The sequence below is a fragment of the Pelophylax lessonae genome, assembly GCF_965119305.1.
Source record: "Pelophylax lessonae genome assembly, chromosome: 1".
Classification (NCBI taxonomy): Eukaryota; Metazoa; Chordata; class Amphibia; order Anura; family Ranidae; genus Pelophylax; species Pelophylax lessonae.
In genome coordinates this window covers 455434124-455457584 of record NC_138768.1, presented here as the reverse complement: position 1 = coordinate 455457584, position 23461 = coordinate 455434124, and the positions used below count along the sequence as shown (strand labels likewise).

Sequence of the window (23461 nt, the reverse complement as noted above, 5' to 3'; positions counted from 1 at the left end):
AATGGCGTGGGGGACCCGCACAGGCGAACAAGCCGCTGCACATGAGGCAGGGAGAGTCGCATACAAGACGCACAGAATGGGGGTTAAGAAACCGCACAGCGTCCAGTGAGGTAGCCACCTCACCAATCATCCCTGCACCGAACAGGGATGGGTCGTTCACTGTGCCAGGAGCGTTACCTGGCTGAACGCTCGATGGCAGGCTGGGAAGCCACTGACCCACGACCTGCGACCAGGGGGATCAGCCCGAGACCCAGCCTGCATGATCCTCTTCATCGGAAGAACTAACTAATGCTGACAAAAAGAACAGCTAAGTAAAAGGTAGAGAGAAAACTCAAACAAAAAATCAAAAAAGAAGAAAGAGTCTGGGGCACAAAGCCCCAGCACAGAGAGAGCCAGCCACTCCTGACAAGCTAGACATTGAAACTGAGATATGGTTGCAGGAAGTAGGAGGGTATTGACTGAGGTGACCACCCCTTGAGGGTGGGATATGTTAACATATTCTGTTGCCTAGCTACTCCTTCGGAGCAAAGTCTAATACCCCATATGTGACGAATATGAAGAGGCGGTGACTGTCGGAGGACGTTTTTGGTCTCATCAAAAAATGGTCTGAACATTGCAAATTCTGCCAAGAGATGGGTAAACGCCTGAGCACAACTGTACACATATCTATGTTCCAGTTATCTATGTTCCAGTTTTCAGCTAAATAAAGTTAAAGGCATATTCTACCTTTTACAAACACATAAACATGTGTTGGTGTATTTGTTTTCGGAAATAGGGTCATTTTGTAGTCGTTTCCATTGTTCTGGTGCTCCAGGGCCTTCAAAAGTATGATAGGTTGTCAGGAAATTATATGTGTAATTTCTGCTACTAAAACGCATGGAGGTGCTACTTGCATGTTGGCCCTCTGTATGTGGTCAGGCTGTGTATAAGTCTCACACATGTGGTATCGCCATACTCAGGAGGAGTAGCACAATGTATTTTGGGGTGTAGTTGCAAGTATGTCTATACAGTGTGTGAGAAATAACTCAGTAATATGACCATTTTGTGAAAAAAAAATCTTCATTTTGCAAAGATTTATGGGAAAAAAGTAAAAGTTCAAAAAACTAACCATGCCTCTTGCTAAATACCTTGGAATGTCCACTTTCCAAAAAGGACTAATTTGCGGGGCCTTTCCTGGCTTATTGTATGTCTGAGTAATTGTCATTCAAACTGTGAGAGCACTGAAGGCTGAAAATTGGTCTAGTTAGGAAAGGGGTATAAGTGCCCAGTGGGCAAGTGGTTAAAATGAAACATGGTCAGAAAGTTGGACCTGGATGACAAATTGCGCGGTGATGCAACACTGTACCCATATTCAATTTTTTAAATTTTTTTTTTTTTTTACACAACTAGAGCTTTCTTTTGGCGGTATTAACTTTACCACTATAATTTTTTGCTAATATTCCTTCTTCATAAATTTAAGATAAAATGTATTATACTGCATCTTTGGCGAAAATAACCCAAAATCAGTGCTCATTATGTAGTCTGTTGGTAAGTTATACAGTACACAAACTATGGTATAGATCACTGATGGCGAACCTTGACACCCCAGATGTTTTGTTACTACATGTCCCATGATGCTCATGCACTCTGCAGTGTAGTTGGGCATCATGGGAAATGTAGTTCCAAAACATTTGGGGTGCCAAGGTTCTCCATCACTGGTATATACATATCTAAAAATCAATCAATTCTGATGTACTGACGGCCTTGTCATCTTATTTCTTGAGACCCGAAAATGTCAGAACGGTACAAATACCCCCCAAATTACCATTTTAGAAATTAGACAGTCCTAGGTATTTAGTAAAAGGCATGGCACATTTTTGAAGTTGTAATTTTTTGTCACAATTTTTTGGAAAATAAAGGAAAAAAAATAAATAAATAATAGTCTCACATGGTTTTACATACTGTCATAAGTGCAGTACATGGATTCTGCCTGGTGACAGTAAAAAAAAAAACATAAAAAATTATATATCTATATCTATCTCTATCTATTTTTTTTTTCTTTTTACATTCTGTGACCAGAGCAATACAGTGTTACCATAGTAACACTACTACTCCTAGAAGTTCATGAGGATTTTTTATCATTTTTTTATCTTTTTTTCTCCATACCATAATTGCTTAAAGCAGTACATTTCACTGCTTTAAGCAAGTATTTTTACTAAATGACAGTGAGCAGACACTGTGTATTAATGTGATTAGCTGTGATTGGCCACAGCTAATCACATGGTACAAATGGGCTGTAACTGCCTGTCTGTATCATGTGATCACTGTGACCAATCACAGCTAGCAACACAATTGTATACAATGAATGGCATAAAAGGAAGCCATTTGCTTACAACAGTCATGTGATCTGCTGTGATTGATCACAGTGATAACATGGTACAGGCAGCAGGCTGGTACACTGATCAGTCACAGCGGGTGACAGATTGCACTGGAGCGTGGCCCGTTCTCAGAAGGAGGTCCTATGAAGTCCTTCCTAGAACAATAGGGTTCCCACCAAACTGTCATTTTACAATGGTGCGGACGGGAAGCAGTTAAAGCTCCACTCAAAAGGGGAAGCTCAGCTTGTTTTAAACAGGTACCCGCTCCCGCTTCAGGGTAGATCGCTGATCTACGACATTTCCGGCCCCTCCTCCCTTCCGCCCGCTGCCTTCTGGGACACACACAGGTCCCAGAAGACGGTGGGACCATTCAGAAAGCGCAGCACAACTCGCACATGCACAGAAAGAAGCTGGCTGTGAAGCCTGAAGGCTTCACTCCCGGTTTCCTTTACTTATGATGCTGGTGCCTGCACCCTAAGCAGACTGACTAATCAGCTCAGGGCGCCAACATCGCAGGATCCCTGGACAGGCAAGTGTCTTTATATTATTTTAGTATTTGTAGCTGCTGACTTACTTTTTTTTTTATACAGACTGGAGATCCTCTTTAAAGTTGCTATACAAGCTTGTTTGTGAACAAGTAAAATAAAATTACCTTCAATTAACTCAGGGCTCACCACATGGCTCACTACTGAAGCCGGCTCCACAGCAATGGAGGAAGTAAGTGGTCCAAAGCCAATGGTTGCTATGTGAGACAGAAAAAAAAAAAAGAAATCTCATGAAATAAAAAAAGACTGTACTAAACTAAATACATATATCTTGCATATAAAAATGAAGAAGAAGGACAACAGACAATGGTACAGTTCAAAAATAGTTATGTGCAGATTTTTTTATATTACTTTGGTAAATATTTAAATATTGCAAATATTGAAGTTGACTGCCCAGCTCTTGGCTCATTGTCAAATGTTTTCCTCTGTCCCGTTTGCAGAACTCCATATTTAAAAGGCATAGTTCCCCTTTACAAATAAAACATGTAACTACTGAAGGCGCCAACCCCGTTGGGATGGAAACAGTTAAGGTCTATATCCAAATATAATCCCTTTGCATTCAGCGTATTTAAACGATGGATCCATTGAGTCTTGATCTGCGATACTTGTTTCTGCATATCGCTCCCTCTCCAAAGCTGCAGATGATGCCTATGACATGCAAAATGCATAGAGATCTGGTTGCTGTTAGAAGTACAAGTCGAACCACTGGCGTCACATCCGGCACCTCCATGGAACGCACGCCATTCGGCGGAGAGAGGGGTGAGAGCTAACTGAAGCTGGGGGAGTTGTTGTGGTCAATGCGAGCTGGTGCCGGTCTGTGCACTTTTTATGTGAGCACAATACCTAGAAATGTTGTATAGGGAAGATTCACAATAAAAACGGTGTTGCACGATTATTCCGTTTGCTTTTATGTGGCTACCATCGGCCATCTGAGGGGAGTCTATGGACTCTGGCTAACAGTGTTTGCTGGGGAAGGATCTCTGGATGATCGGGTGGTCATATCCATACATAGACTAGTGGTCCCTGGGACCTGGGGACTCTGATGAGCGTAGTTTACTTGTTTCTCACGAGGTGGAGAGCTGGTCTTAACGCAGAAGAGCACTTTTATTGGGAGTGGAGCGTTACAGATTATCGATACTATATCTATATTTCAGTGGACTGTCACAAGTATTATTATAGCAAACAGGTTTATTTTATAGGATTTTATTTATATATTGTACAAATATCAGTTTTATTATTATTTTGTTACCTGCACTTTATGAAACTCTGTGGGGGGTTGAGATTCATTCACTTGTATTATTAAGGAGTTTGAAGTTTATGGGATTGCTATTTATATGTAATCATCGAACATGTTTTTGACATAATAAAACAAAAATATATCGGCGCAAGCAAGTAACTAAAACAAAGCAGCTGACATCAAGGTAAAATACAAAAACCTCAATAATGAATATGAAAAAATATAGTGCAGCGCTAAAACGGTCAATAAGGGTAGATAAAAACACTAAAAATCACATAAAATCACATTAAAGTCCAGAAACCAGAATCACTGTAGAATAAGAGAAGGGTTTAGTCCATAGATGAATTCCAGGGAAAAGTGCACAGTGCCTTGTCTAAATCCAAAAGTAAGGTGCTCTCACTCAGTGTACACAGCCTCCACCAGTGATACTAGCCTCTCACCTGAGGGCTGTGAAAAAAACAGCCTTGAACAACAATCAGCACAGCAGCGTCTCCACACTAGATCATCGAATGCTATGAGTGTCCCCTTCACTCAGAGTCTGATATAGATGCTCCCATAAAAAGCAAGAGGCATACCATAGTGTGATATTGTAACAACAACAAATTAGAAATAAGACAGCCTCTTACTTGAATAAGGAAACAGAACAGCGTTGAGAAACAGCATGTCTTAGCGAAGCCTCGCTCCGCCGACTGGGACTGCAAGTGACGTCACACAATCTCCTCCCCCCCTCCGCACGCGTTACGTCCGTGGGCGGGACTTCTTCAGCGATTTTGACATACCTGTACTGTATGCCACTTACGTTTTTTTGTGTGTTCACTGTATGCATAGTTTTTCAAACAGCGCCTTACTTTATGAGTTCTTAATTTACCAAATAAAAGCAGCCCATGCAGATAAGGGATGTCTGTGGATAAAAACAAACGGCGCAGCTTTGACCAAATTTAAAAAATGCCCTTTCTATAGGCATAGGCCATTTATGCAACTCATTAAGCCTGATTGGAAAACATCTAGGACATTGCCAAAACATTCCCAGCTCTTCCTGTTCACCTGCAACATCACAGGAGCTCTTTCTCTGATAGAAACGCCCTCACATGCGCTCTCTCCCATGATGCAGTAGCTCTGAGCACAGAGTTTTTGAGCTCACTCCTGTGATTGTCGGGGTGAACAGTAACAGTTAGGAGTCTCTTAGCAAAATCCTAGGAGTTTTCCAGTCAGGTTTCATGAGGTACGTAAACTGGCCTAAACCTATAGCACGGACATTACTTTACTTAGGTCAAAGCTGCAGTTTGTTTTAATCTACGGATGCTCCTCATCTGCAAATTCGTTTTTTTGGTAAAGGTGAACCAACCCTTTAAAGCTGCAATCTACACAAAGTGAAAGAGCCTGGGCAGCGACTTACCTTATTGAAGAGCTCAGTTTGAGGTTTCCCACAGAAGCCAGCTTCTAGAAAGGCAGCAACTGTGCTGCTATTTCTAAGCAATGCTGTTCTGAAAAATCCTTTGACATAGGTTAAAGATTTAATCTATATAGGCTCCTTTTACATTAGTCCGTCTCCAAAGTTGCACAATTTCCAGTGCCACTTTTATGTGATATTACATTCTCTGGACCAAAGTGGTATCAAAAGTCGGACCAAAGTAGTGCAGGAACCTTTTCTGAAGTCACTGCAACATCTATAGTGTCAGTAGGAGTGGCTCTCTGTAGAAATACATTGAAATTCACACGTCCTGCGACTTGGGGTCTCACAAGTAGGATCTCAAATCGCACAAGCGTGAAAAGGCGCCATAAGTAAAACAAAAAAAATTTAAAGAAAATATTAGTTAAGCCCTTCGCGCCTACAGGTAAAGCAAATATTCATGCCTAAGCCCAATTTTGCAACTTTGACATGGGTTAGTCAACCCGTACGTACATATCACAACTACTTTGTGCATCCAGGTGGATTATACCTTGTTTTTTCAGGACAAATTGGGCTTTCACTTGTTTGTAAATGGTAATGATATCTCCCGATTTATTTATTGAATTTTTCAAAGGAAAACTGGCCCAAAATAGTACCAAAAATATATTATATATATATATATATATATATATATATATATATATATATATATATATATTATATATATATATATATCTTTTTAAAAATGTAGCTGTATATTTCTTGCTTCTACCATAACCTACCACCAAAGTGTGCACCGATACCACACATGCAGGTTAGTTGTTGTATGTACTCATAGTACAGCCCAGAAACAAATAGTGGGCATTTTTTTTTTTTTTTTTTCACCCCACCTAAAAGCACACTGATACAAAAAAAAAAAATTTTTTTCCAAAAAAGTACTGACCCTGACCTTTGACCCCAAATACTAACCCTGGCATGACCTAGCTCAAATCTTGGTCTAGGTATTTTTTTTTTTAATATTTTAATTATTATGTTTTTCCTTCTATCTCTGCAAGGACAGAGAGAGATACAATGTATCTTTCTCGTCCATTCACAGAGACAGAAAACACTTGGGCTTCACAGTGACTGATCACTGGCTATCACAGCAATCAGGTGACCCGGAATCAGACATTCCGGGTCCCAATCGTTAGAAAGAACAGGGCTCTGGGCTCTTGTGAGCCGTGCTCCCAGCACAAAGTGAGGTATGCAAATATGCGACCCCATGGCAAAAAGCCGGTGCAGTGGGGCTGCATATTTGTGTTACATCGGCGCCAAGGGATTAAGTATTTACAAACTTTAAAAATAAATGTAATTGTCACCGATCCAAAACAAAATGCCTTCAAAACTGTAAATGGTTATCAAATCAGAATTACCTTGTGGCCAGCTGTAGGCGAATTCAGCATCATTTGTCTGCACGGAGGTTTCTCGTACAACAACCCTCTGCGTTATATGGGCTGTTTTTTTCGGTTTTGATTGGCTAGGTGAAGGAGAAGAACGGCTAGCAGAGAGGCTGGACTCTTTAGAGGATATGGATTTAGGGAGGGAATAGGAGTAAGAGCTTGAATGGAGTCCATTTTCAGAGGGCACAGAATCTTCAAAATCCTCAGAATAGGCAGAATGAATAGTAGTTTCATCAGGCCGCTCTTGACTGTTATGTTCAGAACTAGAGCTATCTTTGTGACAATGCTTTGACACGTCTGACTTATTTGTCTCTGTATGCACTTCAAGAGCAGATTCTTCATCAGAGCTGGACTTCTGTCTCATGAATGTCTTTGCATCTTTATTATGTAGGGGCTCTCTATGGTCGGTAATGGGTGCTTGCTTGCGGTCCTTGGGTTTTTCATTTGCTGACTTCATAGGTAACAAGCTAATGTGTGTCTAAAAGCAAGAAAAAAAAAAAAATATATTGCATTAATTTTTTTTTTTTTTAGACTCTTTCCTCCCCTAAGTTGGTGATTCTACTAGGAACACATTTCCCGTCATTTCGTGACAATCACTCATCAAGAAGCAGCGTTGCCATGTTAAAACAGGAGCAATGTTAGTACTACAGAACACTTCCATGTCTCCTCAACTCCAAAACACAGAGGGTAGGCATTTTGTAGTCTGCATAGTGCACAGGGCAGCAGTGGATTTTTATTTTATTTTTATTTAACAGACCAAAAAGGAGCAAATTAATGAAGTAAATTGTTGGGGTTTACATACAGTTCAATATGGTTGATCACTAAGGCGAAAAGGACATTACAAACAAACGGCCACTCTGTCACCTATAACTGGCCTTAGCAGCAAAGAGCACAAGGAAGGGCAACGCATGCAAAACAAAACCAAAGAAATTCCCAGCATGCAACCAACCAAATTAACCTGTCTAACCATATGCGTTAAAAACAGAGGTTTAGTTTGCACACATTTGCAAACAAATACGTAAGCTACAGAGCCGCATCAAGGCACCCCAGTATTTTCTGTAGTTCCAACCCTTTATTTTGAGAGCCTCAACAGTGGAAGCACATACTGCGGTGCCTTGACGGGGCTCTGTAGCTTACGCGTGTATTTTCTGTGTGCAAGTAAATTTGGTATGTTGCAGACTAATTGGCAAGTTGAGCTGGGAATTTCCTTGGTTTTGTTTTGCAATAAGGAAATTAACAGCAGCAATTCTATGAGGCTAAAAAAAAAAAAAAAAAAAAAAAAAAAAAAAAGACACACACACACAACTTTACCTTTTCTTCACGATCTTCAGTCCCTGCAGCAGGTACAAGTTCATCCAAGCTCATTATATTCAGTTTAAAATCTAAAAAGAGAACCAGTGAATCAATTCATAATCCAACTAAATGTACAATTAACAGTGAAAATACCACCCTCTCATGTCAAAAGAGAAATGTACAGTAAACCCCCGTTATATCGCGGTTCAGTTTTTGCGGTCCCGGTATTTTGCGTTTTTTTTCTGTAAGACCTATTCATATTATTTTACTAATTAAATCATTGTTAATTCAGTATTTTTGTCTTTTCCTTTGCTCTTGCTCTCAGTATCTTTTATGTGTTTAAATGTGTTTCTATTGTTTTAAAAGTGTGTTTAAAGAACTTAAAATGCTTTTAAAAGTACAGTGAAAGTTATAAAAACATGCCTACAGTGTATTTCTATTTCGCAGATTTTCACCTATTGCGGTTGGGTCTGGAACGTAACCCCCGCGATGGAGGGGGGGTTTACTGTATTTCTTGTACCAATATATGCATACATGTTTGGTGGTGACCAATTTATTTTATGATCCAAATAATTGCATATTTAGCCACAAAAATACCACCCCCTGATGTCAATTAGAATATGTATTCCTATAGATCAGACCACATACAGTTTAGGCGTCTCACTGACCCATATCAATTCTACCTCAGCAAAAATTTGTACCAGAATACTGCTTTACCTCTATTCAATGAAAAAGCGTATATGTATTAAAAGTAAACCTGCCAAGACAGAAAAACAGGCTGGCATCCTTCTCAAAATACTAGTCACCTGGCCATCATGTTGAACTTCTGGCCTGTAATGTAGATTTTGAACCACTAGAAAAAGTACGGAAAATTCAAAGAAAAGCCAGAAGTTCTTATCTTAAAAAGGCATAGTTTACTTTTACCAATAAACGGCTTATATAGATAAGGGGCATCTGTAGATAAAAACAAACTGCAGCTTGACCAAAGTTGAATAAAGTCCTTGCTGTAGGGGTGTAGGCTATTCACATACCTCACTCATAAAGCCTGACTGAAAAACTCCCAGAGATTGCATTTCCCCATCCTGCCTCATTTCTAGGAAGTTGCCAAGACACGCCAAGCTGTTACTTTTCACCTCCACCATTACAGGAGTGAGCTCTTTCTCCCATTCGAACCCCCGCACATGCACTCTCCCCCCTAAAGCGGTAGCTCGGAGCTCACTCCTGTAATAGTGGATATGAACAGTAACAGCTGAGCAGGTTTTAGCAACAAGGCAGGACGAGGAGATGCAATCTCTGAGTTTTTTTACTCAGGCTTTATGAAGTATTGGGTACACCTATAGCAAGGGCTATATGCAACATTGTGAAAAAGCTGCACAGCTTGTTTTTATCCACAGGCAGTTTTTTGGTGAAGGTAAACTATGCCTTTAAACTAGATTACCTGCTGTGTATATAACATTTCCTGACCCTACCTGTAAATTATTATAGTTATTGTGCTGTTGCACTGAAGTGCAATGCACTGAGGGGGAATTTATCAAAACTGGAAGTAGCCAGAATTTGGAGCAGCTGCAGCGGGCAACCAATCAGCTTTCTATTTTTTATTTTCAAAAGCTTATGTGAACAAGCTGAAGATGGAAGCTCACTGATTGCCATGCACAACGCTATAGATTTAACCGCTTCTGGACCGCCCCAAGTACATATACTGCGGCAGAGTGGCCCTTCAGTGCGAAGTCACCGTACCTGTACGTCATTTTTTGTTTCGGATCTGGGGCGTATGTGTGTGCCGCCGGCAACCCTCTGTGATTGGACACAGCGGGAGCCAGAGAGTCCAGGAAACCCCGTGTTTGCTGGCACCCGGCGATGGTTCCGAAAAGAGGCAGAACAGGGTTCCCCCTATTTAAACAAGCCAGATTACCATTCTGTCAGTGGGGAAGATGGAGATCCTGTGATTCTGCTAAGCAGGAACACGGATCTCTGTCTCCCACAGTCTGAGCACCCCCACACATTAGCAAGCACTCCTAGGGAACATATTTAACCCTTTGATCGCCCTTGATGTTAACCCCTTCCCTGCCAGTGTCATTAGCACAGGGATAGTGCATTTTTTTTTCTTAGCACTGATCACTGTATTGGTGTCACTGGCCCCAAAAAGCATCACCTGGTGTCAAGATTGGTCTGCCGCAATGTCAAAACCGCTGATCGCCGCCATTACTAGTAAAAAAACTTTAAAATTCCATACATCTATTCCATAGTTTGAAAAGGCTATAACTTTTGTGCAAACCAATCAATATATGCTTATTGGAATTGTTTTTTACGAAAAACATTTAGCAGAATACATACTGGCCTAAATTGATGAAGAAATTAGATTTTTTCGTTTTTTTGTTTTTTTTTTTTTTTATTGAATAGGTTTGTTTTATAGCAGAATGTAAAAAAAATATTGTTTATTTTTCAAAATTGTCTATCTTTTTTGTATATAGCAAAAAAAATAAAAAAACACAGAGGTGATCAAACACCACCAAAAGAAAGCTCTATTTGTGAGGAAAAAAGAAGGACATCAATTTTATTTGGGTACAGCATCACACGACCACGCAATTGTCGGTTAAAATAACGCACCGTTGAATCGCAAAAAATTGCCTAGTCATAAAGGGGGGGGTAAACATTCCGGGGCTGAAGTGATTAGTCTGATCCAGTTTTGATAAATGCCCCCCATTGTGTTTAGCTCTGTTTTTGTGCTGTCACTACCGTTACAATAAAAGTTAAAGGGTAACTCCACTTTCGTGCAGAAATAAAATAGGAAATGAAGAAAAAAAACAATATAGTATATACAATTGTGACACAAATCATATTGCAATTTAAATGTTATTAAAATTTTACTTTCCTTTTCAATCTGCAGCTGTTGAAATTTTCTGCAAATGCAATGCTATATGGCTACCTGAAGCTGTTCTGTACACAGAATGTGTACTGACCACACCCCAGAAACATAATTTCCTGCCTTTGTGATTGGCTCACCAGTTTTCGCAGAAGTCTACCTAAGATACAAGTCAGATTTCTGGCATCCCCTGCAACAAAAATTTAATTTTTGGTGTGATACTCCCAATAGGAATACGTCTAAAGGGATGCAGACCCGGTAGATTTAATCATTAGTGCCCTGCAGCTGCCACAGCTGATAGATAATTATGAAACCACTCCCATTAGACCCACTCAGCACAGAGGCACAAAAAATGATTTCTTCAGAATAACAAAAAGGTAGGAATCTGAAACAAAGTTTGTTAAAATTTGTGTAATGTAAATAGATCACCCAGAGGGGAATGGTTTTTTCCTCAACAAAAGTGGAGTTATGTTTTAAATATACTCTAAAAATCCTGCCATATAGTTTAAACAGATTGTCAGTATCAACACAGCAGCTACAAATACTACATCCTAAGAGGTATCAACAAAGATTAAGGCTACGTTCACATGTCAGCGTAGCAATCGCGGGCAGAATCACTGCGATCCGGAAATCATTGCAAATCGCGGGGCGCCTGTGCGTTGCCCGTGATTTGTAACAGCAACCCAAACGCTGTGCGATGTTGCCGCGATTTCCGCCTGCCGAATCGTGGTAACATCGCGCAAAAAAAGTCCCGGGACGCAGGACGCCCAAAAAAGGTACAAGAGCTTCTTTGGGGCGTCATGCGACCCGCAATTTTTTTTGCGCGATGTTACCGCGATTCGGCAGGCGGAAATCGCGGCAACATAGCACAGCGTTTGGGGTGCTATTGCAAATCACGGGCAACGCACAGGCGCCCCGCGATTTGCAATGATTTCCGGATCGCGGGCAGAATCGCAGTGATTCTGCCCGCGATCGCTACGCTGACATGTGAACGTAGACTAAAATCAGTAATGTGCTTGAATAAACTACTGAAGTTTCCATGCACCACTAGCATGTACAAATTAGCAGCTCACATGATATACAACAATGACTAAAACAGTGCCATATTACCATTGGAGCTTGAACTACTGAGATCATCTGCTCTCGAAAATAGCTCATCGAGGGATTTCAAGTCGCTTCTCTGGGAGAGAGGAGTTCTACTACGTCTCCCCAGTCTTGGCCTTGGAGAGTTGCTGGTCAAGGAACTTCTCACAGATGGTGAAGGAGACCGTGATCCAAATCGAATTAAGGAGTGTGTTCTTCTTGGGTATCTTGGAGTTCCATGACTAGGAGGAGAGGGAGTTCTGGAAGAAAAACGAGAAGAAGGACGGCGACGTGGAGAAAAGAAGCCAAGAGCTGAAGGACTCCGGCGCAGGTTTCTGCGTGGTGTTAATCTGCTGGGCGGCGAGGGAGTTCTAGGTGGTTTCTAATTAAGAGAAAACAACAATTCTTACATATTGCTTAAAGGCATATTCCACGTTTTGAAAAAATAAATGCACCTACACTGCAAAAAGAAAAAAAAAAAAAAAAAAAAAAAAAAAAAGGAGCATTAATTAATTTTTGCATTGGGGCCTGAAAAGCACTGCAGCTGTGATCAGGCTCTACTGGACTCTTCCTCTAGGCCAAGGTCTATATGGAGGTTACGGGGCTTGAGGAAGTAATCAAGGGTGACATCACCGCATTTATGTTTAATTGAGAACCAGAAGTGCCTCTGCTGCAATTGCAGACGGAACTTTTTTTTTTTTTTTTTTTATTCACAGATCCATTTACTGGATGGATGATGTGGCTGCTGCATCAAATTCAAACATATATAAAATGATGTGGGGAGAAGAATCCAGAGATTCAGGTAAGAGGAAGGTAGTTTGAGGGTATGGAACGGCACTATGTTCCATGTTGAACCTTAAATATGGGTGTAACATAAAACATGGTATAAAAGGCAGAATTACCATAGGTGGAGTTACAATACAATAATTATTAGACGATCTCTGAAAACCCTCCTCTTCAGAGAAGCCTATCCTACCCACACCTGACAACTGTACCTCCATTTTCTCCATCAGCTTATCCCCCACAGCTATTGCCTTTTGTTTCACTAGACCCCCCCCCTTCTAGATTGTAAGCTCTAACGAGCAGGGCCCTCTGATTCCTCCTGTATTGAATTGTATTGTTACTGTATTATCTTCACTCACATTGTAAAGTGCTGTGCAAACTGTTGGCGCTATATAAATCCTGTATAATAATAATAATTCAAAATGCATACCAAAAATGTATATATAAAAGTCAATTATTATTTTTTTTAATATAAACTATTGGAAATTTTAGTTATCTTGTGGTATCCCACAAGGAGGATAAACCTTCTATTTGTCCTTGTGGACCATTGTCTCTGGTACAGGGAACGTGAGGGGAATCCAAAATTTTAGAGTTGTCCCCAGAGCAACAAGTCAACAAAAGCCCTCCCATTCAGCCACATATTCCTCTAACAACTCTCTCAAATTAAAATAAATTTCTTCTAATTTCCTGGTGTGTCTCTAGGACATTAAGTAAAGGAAAAATTTCCATAGCAGAGAACCTCAGGCAGCAAAAAAATGCCTGGTAAAAGTTTAAAAAAGTCCCCAACTCTGTAAAAAACTGGGAAAAAAAGTTTTGTTTTTACATTATTTTATCAATTTTAGCTACCATTTATAAAGTGATGAAAATCTATATGCGAAGTGCAAATGTTTCCGTGTCCACGTGATATTAGTTTCACCATTTAAGGAAAATATGTTTAGTAAAGATAAAAGGGTTAGGAAAAAATGTATAACAAGCCATGTGAGCTGAAAAAAAAAAATAAACAAAGTATTTCTTTGCTTTGAATATTTTTCCTAGACTGTGAAACTGGGCTCATTGTAGGTTATAAATGGCCTTGTGACCTGGTGAATGATTATCTACTAATAAATACTGGTGAAATGCTGTCTTTACTGCCTTGCTGATTGGAAAAAATCTCCAATGTAAAGGGAAAGAAACCCTGACAGAAAACCAAGGGAGATGGTACACTCATACACTAATCCACCAGGTTGGGAGCTGGGAAAAGAAGTATGTGCCAAAGAAAAAAAAAAATGGTACATAGAAAAAAGCTAAACAAATGACCTAGGCATGGTGTGTGGCTCATTAGATGTGCATTTGTGTACATAAGAAGAGGAATATAGCAGTGAGTGTGAAGAGAATAAAGAGAAGATGAAAAGATGGCTAGAAGTAAAATAAGCAAATGGTAAGGCAGAAATCTAAAATAAAGATTGAAGGCATAGGAATTAAAGCATAAAAGGATTTTTTATAGTAGGTCAGAGAAAAGAAGAAAGCCGGTTCACATTAGCGCGACTTGTCAGCCTGACAAGTCGCGCTGCCTCGCGGTCCATTGACCGCTACAGGACCCGTTCTAATAGGAGCGACACAAGTCGCTCCGACTTAGAAAAAGTGTCCTGTACTATTTCGGGGCGACCTCGGAGCGACTTGCATAGACTTCCATTATGTGAAGGCCCTGCAAGTCGCTCCGAAGTCGTGGTGCAATGTAATGCACAAGTCGCCCCCGAAGTAGTAAGGAGTCGTGTCGCCTCAGTGTGAACCGACTCTTAGAGTACTTTTGTTGAAGTAAAAAAAAAAAAAAAACTGTAATCTTAAAAGGAGATGGAGGCCAGATTTAGGAGATGCTAAATGGAAAAGCATCACTAAAGTAAGAATCTAAATGGCAATAAAAGAAACAAGTATTCGAGGTGGAGGAAAAAAAAAAAAAAAAAAACTTTATAGGAAATTATTAAACTGGTTGTAAAAGCTAAAGGTTTTTTACTTAAATGCATTATCTGCATTAAAGGTACAAAACCTTAAAAAAACAGCAGTGCCCCCCAAACCCCACCCCCCGCCAGCCCCCCTAATACTTATCCAAGTCCTGTTATCAATCCACTGCTGTGCCTTTCAGCAGTTTTTCTATTCCTGCCTTCACAAACTTGGCTACAGAGGGAGACATTGGCTTTTGCTGCTGTCGGTCAAATCATATCATGAGAAGATGGAGCAGGTAGTGAAGCCAAGCCACCCTGTGTGTCAATAAAACACAAACAGCCTGGTTTAGGTCCAAGCCCGAAGGTGTGGCACTAAACAAACTGCTTCCTATGGTGGCACACTGACAAAAGAAGGAGCCAACAGCGATAGCGTGGTACCCCAGAAGAGGAGGTTTTGGGCCTCTCCGTTGAAAACCATTACACAGAGCAGGCAAGTAAAAAACCTGCTTGCTATTAAAGTGGTAGTAAACCACAGAAAAAAAAAAAAAAAAAAAACCACACAAACACACACAACTTCCCCAGCACGGCAATGTCATAACGTGAGTTAGTATGTGAACATTATGAGAGACTTGCCTTAAAACTAGGCCATCCAGCGGCGCGCTGTCACCACACACAGGGCATACATCTTTACCTGGTCTTCCTTCTGGGTTTGCGGCCTCCGGCTATACGAGTGACGCCGTTTACGGTGCGGGCTCTGAAGGTAAGGCACTGCGTGCATGTGTCGGTAACGTCACCAGCTGCATGCAGCGTGAATATCTCCTAACCAGTGCAAGTTTAGGAGATACTCACAGTACCTTACAGGTAAGCCTTACCTGCAGGTACATAAGTACAAGTGGTAAAATGGAGTTCCTACCACTTTAAACAAAAAAAAAAAAAGGAAAGCATTAACAATTACTTTAAACTCTAAAAGGAAACCAAAGGCTCCCATAAGTTGAAATAGTGTTAAATGAAGGAGATTGAGGGGGGTGCAATAGGAAAGAATAAAAAAAAAAGGAAAAAATAAAAAACAGCACAGTGCATGGCATAAGCTAACAATTTAGTAATAGTAAGGTGAAGGTTCTAACATTACTGCACTTGCTTTATATTTATGGTTACAGACCTGTGTACTAACAAATGCAGTCAAAGTAAAATTGATGCGAAAGAAAGATTTCAAAGAGGATCTTTAAATGAAAAGTGATATACTGAGAATAAATATGACAAAAAAAAAAAAAAAAAAAAATTAAACAGCAGCTCTAACTATCCAGCTATAAAAGATATGAGAAGAAAGAATCCTACATGGGTTGACCATGTGACAAGGATGGGGAAATAATAATTCCTTAAGACTGAAAGAAATACATGAAGCATGCTAGGACCTTTCAAGGGCTGTAGAGTAAAACGATCGGCCATCTTTTGTCCAGGGCTGTCGTGTCTGTTGAAAACTGCAAAAGACTGCACACGAATTTTGTCGGCCAACAACAGCCGACTGCAGAAGTGATGTCATGTGATGGTTAACTTTCCGTGTCTTTTTTCTTTTCTGAGCATGCCCAGTCTTGCTAATCTGCTGTCTGACGGCCGAAATCTGTACTGACTGGCGAACAATCGGCCGTTCTGGTGTTGGCCAACAAAAATTTTAATGCCTGCACGACAGATTTTGTTCGGCCGAAAATGCGATGTCGGCTGTCGGCAGCATCATACTAACAAGCCTACAATCGGCCGATCGGTCGTCGGCCGAATATTTACGGCCGACAATCGGTACGTGTGTACGGGGCTTAAAACAATATTGCTCCATACACACTTTGAGAAAATCGAGCAAATGATTGGCCGGTTTCCTTCCAACGTTTCACAGAAAGTAGGAACAGTCGTCGCTATTTGTTGTTTCTGATCATTTCGTATCGGATATTTCTCATCTGAAAATCGCACAAAAATGGTACACAAACGAAAATCATTTGTGCTGTTCCTGTACGAGAAAAATTTTGTAGTTTGTCCCTTTGGAAATTTTTGCTTGGAAAGTCGGAATTGGCTGTCGAAATTTGTGTACACACTGTCAGAAAGTCGTACGATCGTTCCTTTAATGAAAATGTTCACCCGATTTTCTTATAGTGTGTACAGGGCATTAGAGAGAGAGGGAGAGCACAATTGAATACTTTCACTTTTTTCACTATAAGTAATTGGCAACGGTGTATATTCTAATAAAAATAGCACACCGTGTTCAGGCTCTGCTGGCTGTTCAGTTTCCCCCCACCCCTCCGCATTGTCTCTTCCCTTGGCACATCTCTAGACGTCAAGTTCACTTAATATGCTATAAAAGATGATTATTTCACTGATGTGCCAAAAGTTCTCAGAAATTGTGAATTCAAATGGAAAAAAAAAAAAAAACAATATTTACATAGAATTATGTTTTTTTTTTTTTTTTTACTAAAGCTAGAAAGGGCAAAAATCAGGCTCACTTTTGCATAGAAACCAGTTTCCAGAGTTTATTGCCAAAGCTTAATTGAACAAGCTGAGTGAGGCTAGAAGCTGATTGGTTCACACTCTCTAGCTTTAGTAACCCCGTCCAATTGTGACTTGTTTTTAAAAGGTGCTGGTTGCAAGTCCATCTTTCACTATGCAAGTGACTTACTGACCTATCAGAAGGATGAATATTAGATTGGAGTCAGCGATTCACTAAGTAGTAAATTAAAGATAAGGATGACAGCCCCATAATTTGCGGGTTGAAATACGTCAACTGTGATGGCTGCTATATTTCCATCTTAATATTTTTGCTTTTATCTTAGGACACATTAGACTGAGAAATGTAATCAGCATAATTGCTCAGCATACCTTGTTCCTGACACAAAACATGCCATAATACAGCCACACAGACAATTTTAAAACATTGTCCATGTATTTTAGGAGACTTGTGTTCTATTAGCACTAAATAAACTAGGAATGAGACCATCCATTAAACAAAATGGGTTGATTTACTGAAGGCAAACAGACTGTGCACTCTGCAAGTACAGTTGCACCCATTTTCAACAGAACTTAGTTAATGTGGTAAAGCCCTGCTGATTGCCAACATCCAATAGTGCAAGCAAAAATGCCTTTTTTTTTTCTTTTTTCTTTCCCTTGCACCTAGATTGGGTATTCTGGACTAAGTGAAGCTTTACCACACATAAAAAACAAAGTGCACAGTTTTTTGCAGTAAATCAACCCCACGGTATGTAATACAGATAGCGATTTTCTTTTTTTTATACTAAATCTCAAGACAGCTGCTGATTAATCATTGCAAACATTCTCCCATTATGCAAAGACTCCACAGGTTAACCTCACCGGCATTTTCAACCACTTTTCATCGGTTTCTGAAAACTCCACCGAACTTCCAACCAGCTGAAGCATTTCTTCGTCTTCACTCTCTGCAACTCGCCTCTTATCTGCTGAACTACCCCTGACCGAAAGTGCCCTGGTCTGTTCCATGGGCTCTGGTTCCTTTATATTGACCTTTTTTTTCAAAAACTTGTTCCCGCGGAAGCTGAGTTCACTACTTGACCTGTTGGAGAATGGTCTTTCCTCCGAAGTCCTCAGGTCAGAGTCATTCTCAGAGATGTCCAGTTCTTTTTTTCTGTAACAAAAAAGTAAAAAAATATTATGGATGGAGGTCATCATATAAAACTGAATAGTAAATAATAAAAACAGCAGAGTGTGTAGATTTTTTTCCCCCAGGCATACCTCAATCGATGTCGGTTCTCAAATTCTGCTAGTCTCTTCAGTGCTGCACTGGTTGGCATCTTTGACTGCACAGGTTGTGGCTTTGCCACCACACTTGCTGGTTTGACATTGCTCTGAGTATCTTTACTGGCTGGGGTTTTTTTCTTTAAAAAACGGCTTTGGGTTCCCGCTGACTGTTGAGGGCTAACAGTACCTTTATACTTTTCACTTTCTTGTTCTGAAGCCGACAAATCGCTTAGGTTTGCAATTGATGGTTGTGATAGTTTTAACGCGCTTGTTTTGTTGCTGAGTGCGCGCATGTATTCCTAAAAAGACAAAGTAGTTTTTACCTTAAATGACGCAAGGGTGGCTCTAAAGCAGCATATAGCACATCTTTTTGTTTAGGTTTGGATAAATCAAAGACAAAATTTAGTTATAGTAAACAAAATAGTATAGTATATAGTAGACAACTTTTTATTTATTTTTTTTATTTTGGATAGAGTAAGGGAGATTTATAACCCTTCTAAGGTATATTTCTGCCCTCTTTGTCCCAATGGGGAGATTTCCCTTCACTTTCTGTCCCATAGCCAAACAGGATGTGAGAGGAAGTCCCTGCAAATTAGGGAAAGTCTTGGTGACGTCCCAAGTCACCAGAACTAGTGTCCCTATTGGAAGATTTCCCCTCTATTACTTTTCTGGGGACAACCCAAAACTTTTACTGATAATGGTAAAAAGGACAAATAGAGAAGGTAAATCTCCCTAATGGGGGCACAGACAGCAATAATAACTGACAGGTGTTCTAATCTATCTCCCCTCTCTCCCCAAAAAAAAAAAAAAAACTTGGCCTTTAGTTTTACTTATTATTTATGGCGATTCTGAGTTTTAGCATGCGAACACCACAAATTGGTATCCTTTATCCAAAACAGAGGGTTCCAAAATTAAAAAGCATAAACAATCTTTCTACATAGCATCCCTTTTATTCTACTTAAATATTGCCTACCTCGCTGTCTTTCCTGTCCTGTGCCTTTACAGTCAATGTTGTCTGCTTTGCTCAAAGATTGACTGAATAGCAAGACCCATCCATGCTTCGATTCCCTGGATGACACCAGTCCTATACTTGGAGCATGGTTGTCACTCGGGGGCTCATCCACATTCTAAACTACAAGTCAGCATGCAAACACAGAGAAGCAGTAAAAACAGAGAGGGAGGACAGCAGGTATGTCTTTCTGAAATTTCAAGTCCACATTTCACTTATGTTCTTGTGCTGATGAACTATGTTTGATAAGTAACGTAGAATGATCCACAATAGGTGCACACAGTTGAAATATTTTATTTGTGGCACATTAAATAAAATGATTTAGCAGTTGCATTAAAGGGGGAAAATTATCATTTAAAAGGATCACCTTTCTGAATATATGTTACACACATATTTAGGGTGTAGCATGCTCAGCAACCTCCCCCCTCATTGTGTTTCCCGCACCACGTTCAAATTGCACTGGATGTGCGCTCTGCTGCAGGTGTCAAATTCCTAATTAAACCCCAAACGCAGTTTGCAAAACGTAGTAATGTGAGTTTTTAAATGTGATTTTTTTTTTTTTTTTTTTGGGGGGGCACCAAATTTTTCATACCACACTGTGTGATTAAACCAAGGAAGCACAATCTCTGAATCCAGATACCAGAGTAAAACCTTCCTTGGTCCCCTTAGAAAATGTAGTCAGATTATAAAACACACTCAAAAAAAAATGTAATTAATTAATTGGTTTAAAAATAACAAATGTTAGACCCCATTCATACTGGGGTGACGCTATTTGCCGAGGCGACCTCACAGGTCGTGGTGCGCAGCTCACACCGCGACCTCGGAGCGGCCGGCACGGACTTCATAACATTGAAGTCAATGCAGGTCGCTCCGGGTCGCCCCAAAGAAGCTCCGGACCCTTTTTCTAAGTCGGAGCGACTTGTGTCGCTCCTATTAGAACAGGTCCACAGCTTCTCTATGGCAGGCGACCAGGTCGCCCCAGTGTGAACGGGGTCTTATACTTACCTGCTCAGAGCAGCCCTGATCTTCCTCTTCTGGGGTCCCTCGCTGGCCCCTTCCTTCTGCCGAGTGTCCCCACAGCAAGCAGCTTGCTTTTGGGGGCCCTCAAGCCGAGCTGCTGCTCTGTGTGTCCATTCAGACACAGAGCCATGGCTCGACCCCACCCCCTCTATCACTTTATTGGCTTACTGACTTTGATTGACAGCAGCAGGAGCCAAGGGGGCCCCTACTGTGTCTCAACCAAACAGGAGGGAGAGTCCCAGACAGCAAATGCTCTTGTGCAACATCGCTGGACCAAGCTGGGATGAATGCATTAAGATGAAAAAAAAAACAAAACACTTCCGTCTTTAGAACTACTTTAATAGGTAAGCAAGTAAGTCCATCATATACACCAACCTGCAGTTCATCTTTAGAATCCTTAGATTTTACAGGGACCCTCTGACCAGAAAGCTGGGCTTGTGCCCTGGCTAGAGCTGAACTTCTTATCCCACTTCTAGCCATTGTGTTTCTCCTGTTGAAGAAAATAATGGATTATCTCTTTAAATTATAGGGAAAACAGACTATTCATAGAGAAAAACATTTTAGGCCTACTGAATACCTGGAGTTGCAGGAATGAGGGCTGCTGCTATAACAGTGAGGAAATTTTGTGAATAGACAACAAGAGAGGAGGGGAGAGTAAACATCAGGATCTCCCCTTTGTTCATTCAAAGAATGCCTTGTATTCTGTGAACAGAATACAAGGTGTTCTGTGAAGTTACAAAGGGAGAGGAAAGGAAGGGTAAACAGGATTACCGTACTTCACTATTGCAGCTCTCATACCCTTCACACCAATAGTTTGCTGCTTACAACAGTATTCAGCAAACTAATGAAAAGTCTATAGCGTAAACAGAGACACTCAATATTTTATGCATCATTACAAGAGGCAACTTTTTTGCCTTAGAAATTTATATAAATCTCTGAGGCTGGTAAGGAGCTTTAAAGCCCACTTTTTTGGCAGTATGGCCCCTTTAAATCTAACCTGCGCCTAATTCACAAAAGCACCGGGAAAGCTCTTGGACACGAAAGACAGATTCATTGTTTGCGTCAACTATAAAAAGGTGGCGCAATAGCTGCGATAAATTAAAAAAAAAAAAGTTTCCTACAGTTTGAAGATAACAAAACACAGGCACCCAGTTACTTCATTGGTTGCTAGGAAGCAGTCCACGAGCGTTCTAACAACCAATGACAAAGGCCAAACACTAACAGTGGGTGAAGCCTGATGGGGAGGTTGAGAGCCCACATCTCCATCAGGTCCAACTTGCTTGTAATTTACAGCGGACAGCAGTGAGTGGATTCCATGAACCCTACTGGGCTGAAAAGAGGCTTTAGAATCAGCCAACTGCCATCCACTGTCAATCACACAGAAGGCGGACCTGATGGGCACCAGACATATGCCTTAAGAACGGGTCTTGCATGGCTCCAAAATGTCGCTGGTTTACACTGTGATGCGATATCTTAAAGAGGTGTTCCAGCCTCCCCTCTCCCCCTAAAAAATTAAAAGTCAGCAGCTACTCATACTAGGGATGCACCGAAATGAAATTCTTGGCCGAAGCCGAAGCCGAATAATAATGAAATGTTTGGCCGAAGGCCGAATACCGAACGCGGTGTTTCGCATTTTTTCCATTTATTTTGCCAATTTTTTGTCCGCTCTCTTGTCCTCTCGTGTGTCTCTCTCTCTTGTCCTCTCACTCTCTCTCTCTTGTCCTCTCATGTCTCTCTCTCTCTCTCTCTCTCTCTCTTGTCCTCTCATGTCTCTCTCTCTCCCTAAATGTTACTGTAGGGAATGGGATTCAGTGCACACTGCAGCCTTTTACCATAGGGTTAAGGTTAGTGACACTGTAGGGATTGGGAAGGATGCTGGGAATGGAAATCAGGAAGCATGCAGGCAGCCTTGTAAATTTGAATTGCAGATACAGGGCACTGGGCAGGTCAGGGTTAGTGTGGTAACATCAATTACTCAGTGACAGTCAGTCAGTCTCAGTGTGGACTCGATCAGATTATAGTGACAGACAGTCTCTCATAGTGGTGGTAGTAGGAGGCTGGAGGTTGACTAGTAGGAGCCTGGAAAGGAGCACAGCCGCATACATACATTACTCACTCGTGCACTGCAGCCCGCCCCACACATTCAGTGAGTCTTACTCTCCTCCCTAGTTTTTTCAATGGCACATTCAGGAAGCCAATCACGCCGTGAGTAGCGGCACAGCGGAACCAATCAGGTGTGCAGGCACGCGTGATTGGTTCGCTGTGCAGCTAATCATGGCGTGATTGGCTTCCTGAATGTGCCATTGAAAAAACTAGGGAGGAGAGTAAGACTCACTGAATGTATGGGGCGGGCTGCAGTGCACGAGTGAGTAATGGATGTATGCTCACCGCTGAAGTGTCCCGGCTTCACGGAAGTCTGTGAGTCCTCCTCCGAGTCCCTTCCCCCTGTAAATATCGTGACCTCGGCGATATGAATATCGCCTACGGCCACAGAACGATAGTCGATATCATATTGACTATCGTTCAGCCCTATTGTTCGGCACAAAATTATTCGGCCTTTTGACTTATTCGGCCGAATACCGAAAGTGCTATTTTTTCTATTTTCGGCCGAATAATGTTCGGCCGCCGAATATTCGGTGCATCCCTAACTCATACTGTACAGCTGCTGACTTTTAATATTAGGACACTTCCCTGTCCTGGAGTCCAGCGATGTCAGCACCCCAGCTGATGTTTCCATTGGCTGTCGGGTGCTGCTGTCGCCATTGCCGGCGAG

At 41.1% G+C, this 23461-nt stretch overlaps 1 protein-coding gene across 1 annotated transcript in view; it reads right to left on the bottom strand.

Annotated features, from left to right (window-relative positions):
- LOC309544507 (uncharacterized protein C19orf44 homolog) overlaps window positions 1-23461 on the bottom strand; it is a 75350-nt gene that overhangs the window by 47141 nt on the left and 4748 nt on the right. The window contains exons 2-8 of the mRNA XM_082243409.1: window positions 21064-21178; window positions 18654-18958; window positions 18258-18546; window positions 12235-12589; window positions 8280-8350; window positions 6942-7446; window positions 3010-3099 (exon numbers count right to left, since the gene is read on the bottom strand). Of these exons, the coding sequence (XP_082099535.1) occupies window positions 3010-3099; window positions 6942-7446; window positions 8280-8350; window positions 12235-12589; window positions 18258-18546; window positions 18654-18958; window positions 21064-21178 (1730 nt within the window). The remainder of the gene's footprint in view (window positions 1-3009; window positions 3100-6941; window positions 7447-8279; window positions 8351-12234; window positions 12590-18257; window positions 18547-18653; window positions 18959-21063; window positions 21179-23461) is intronic.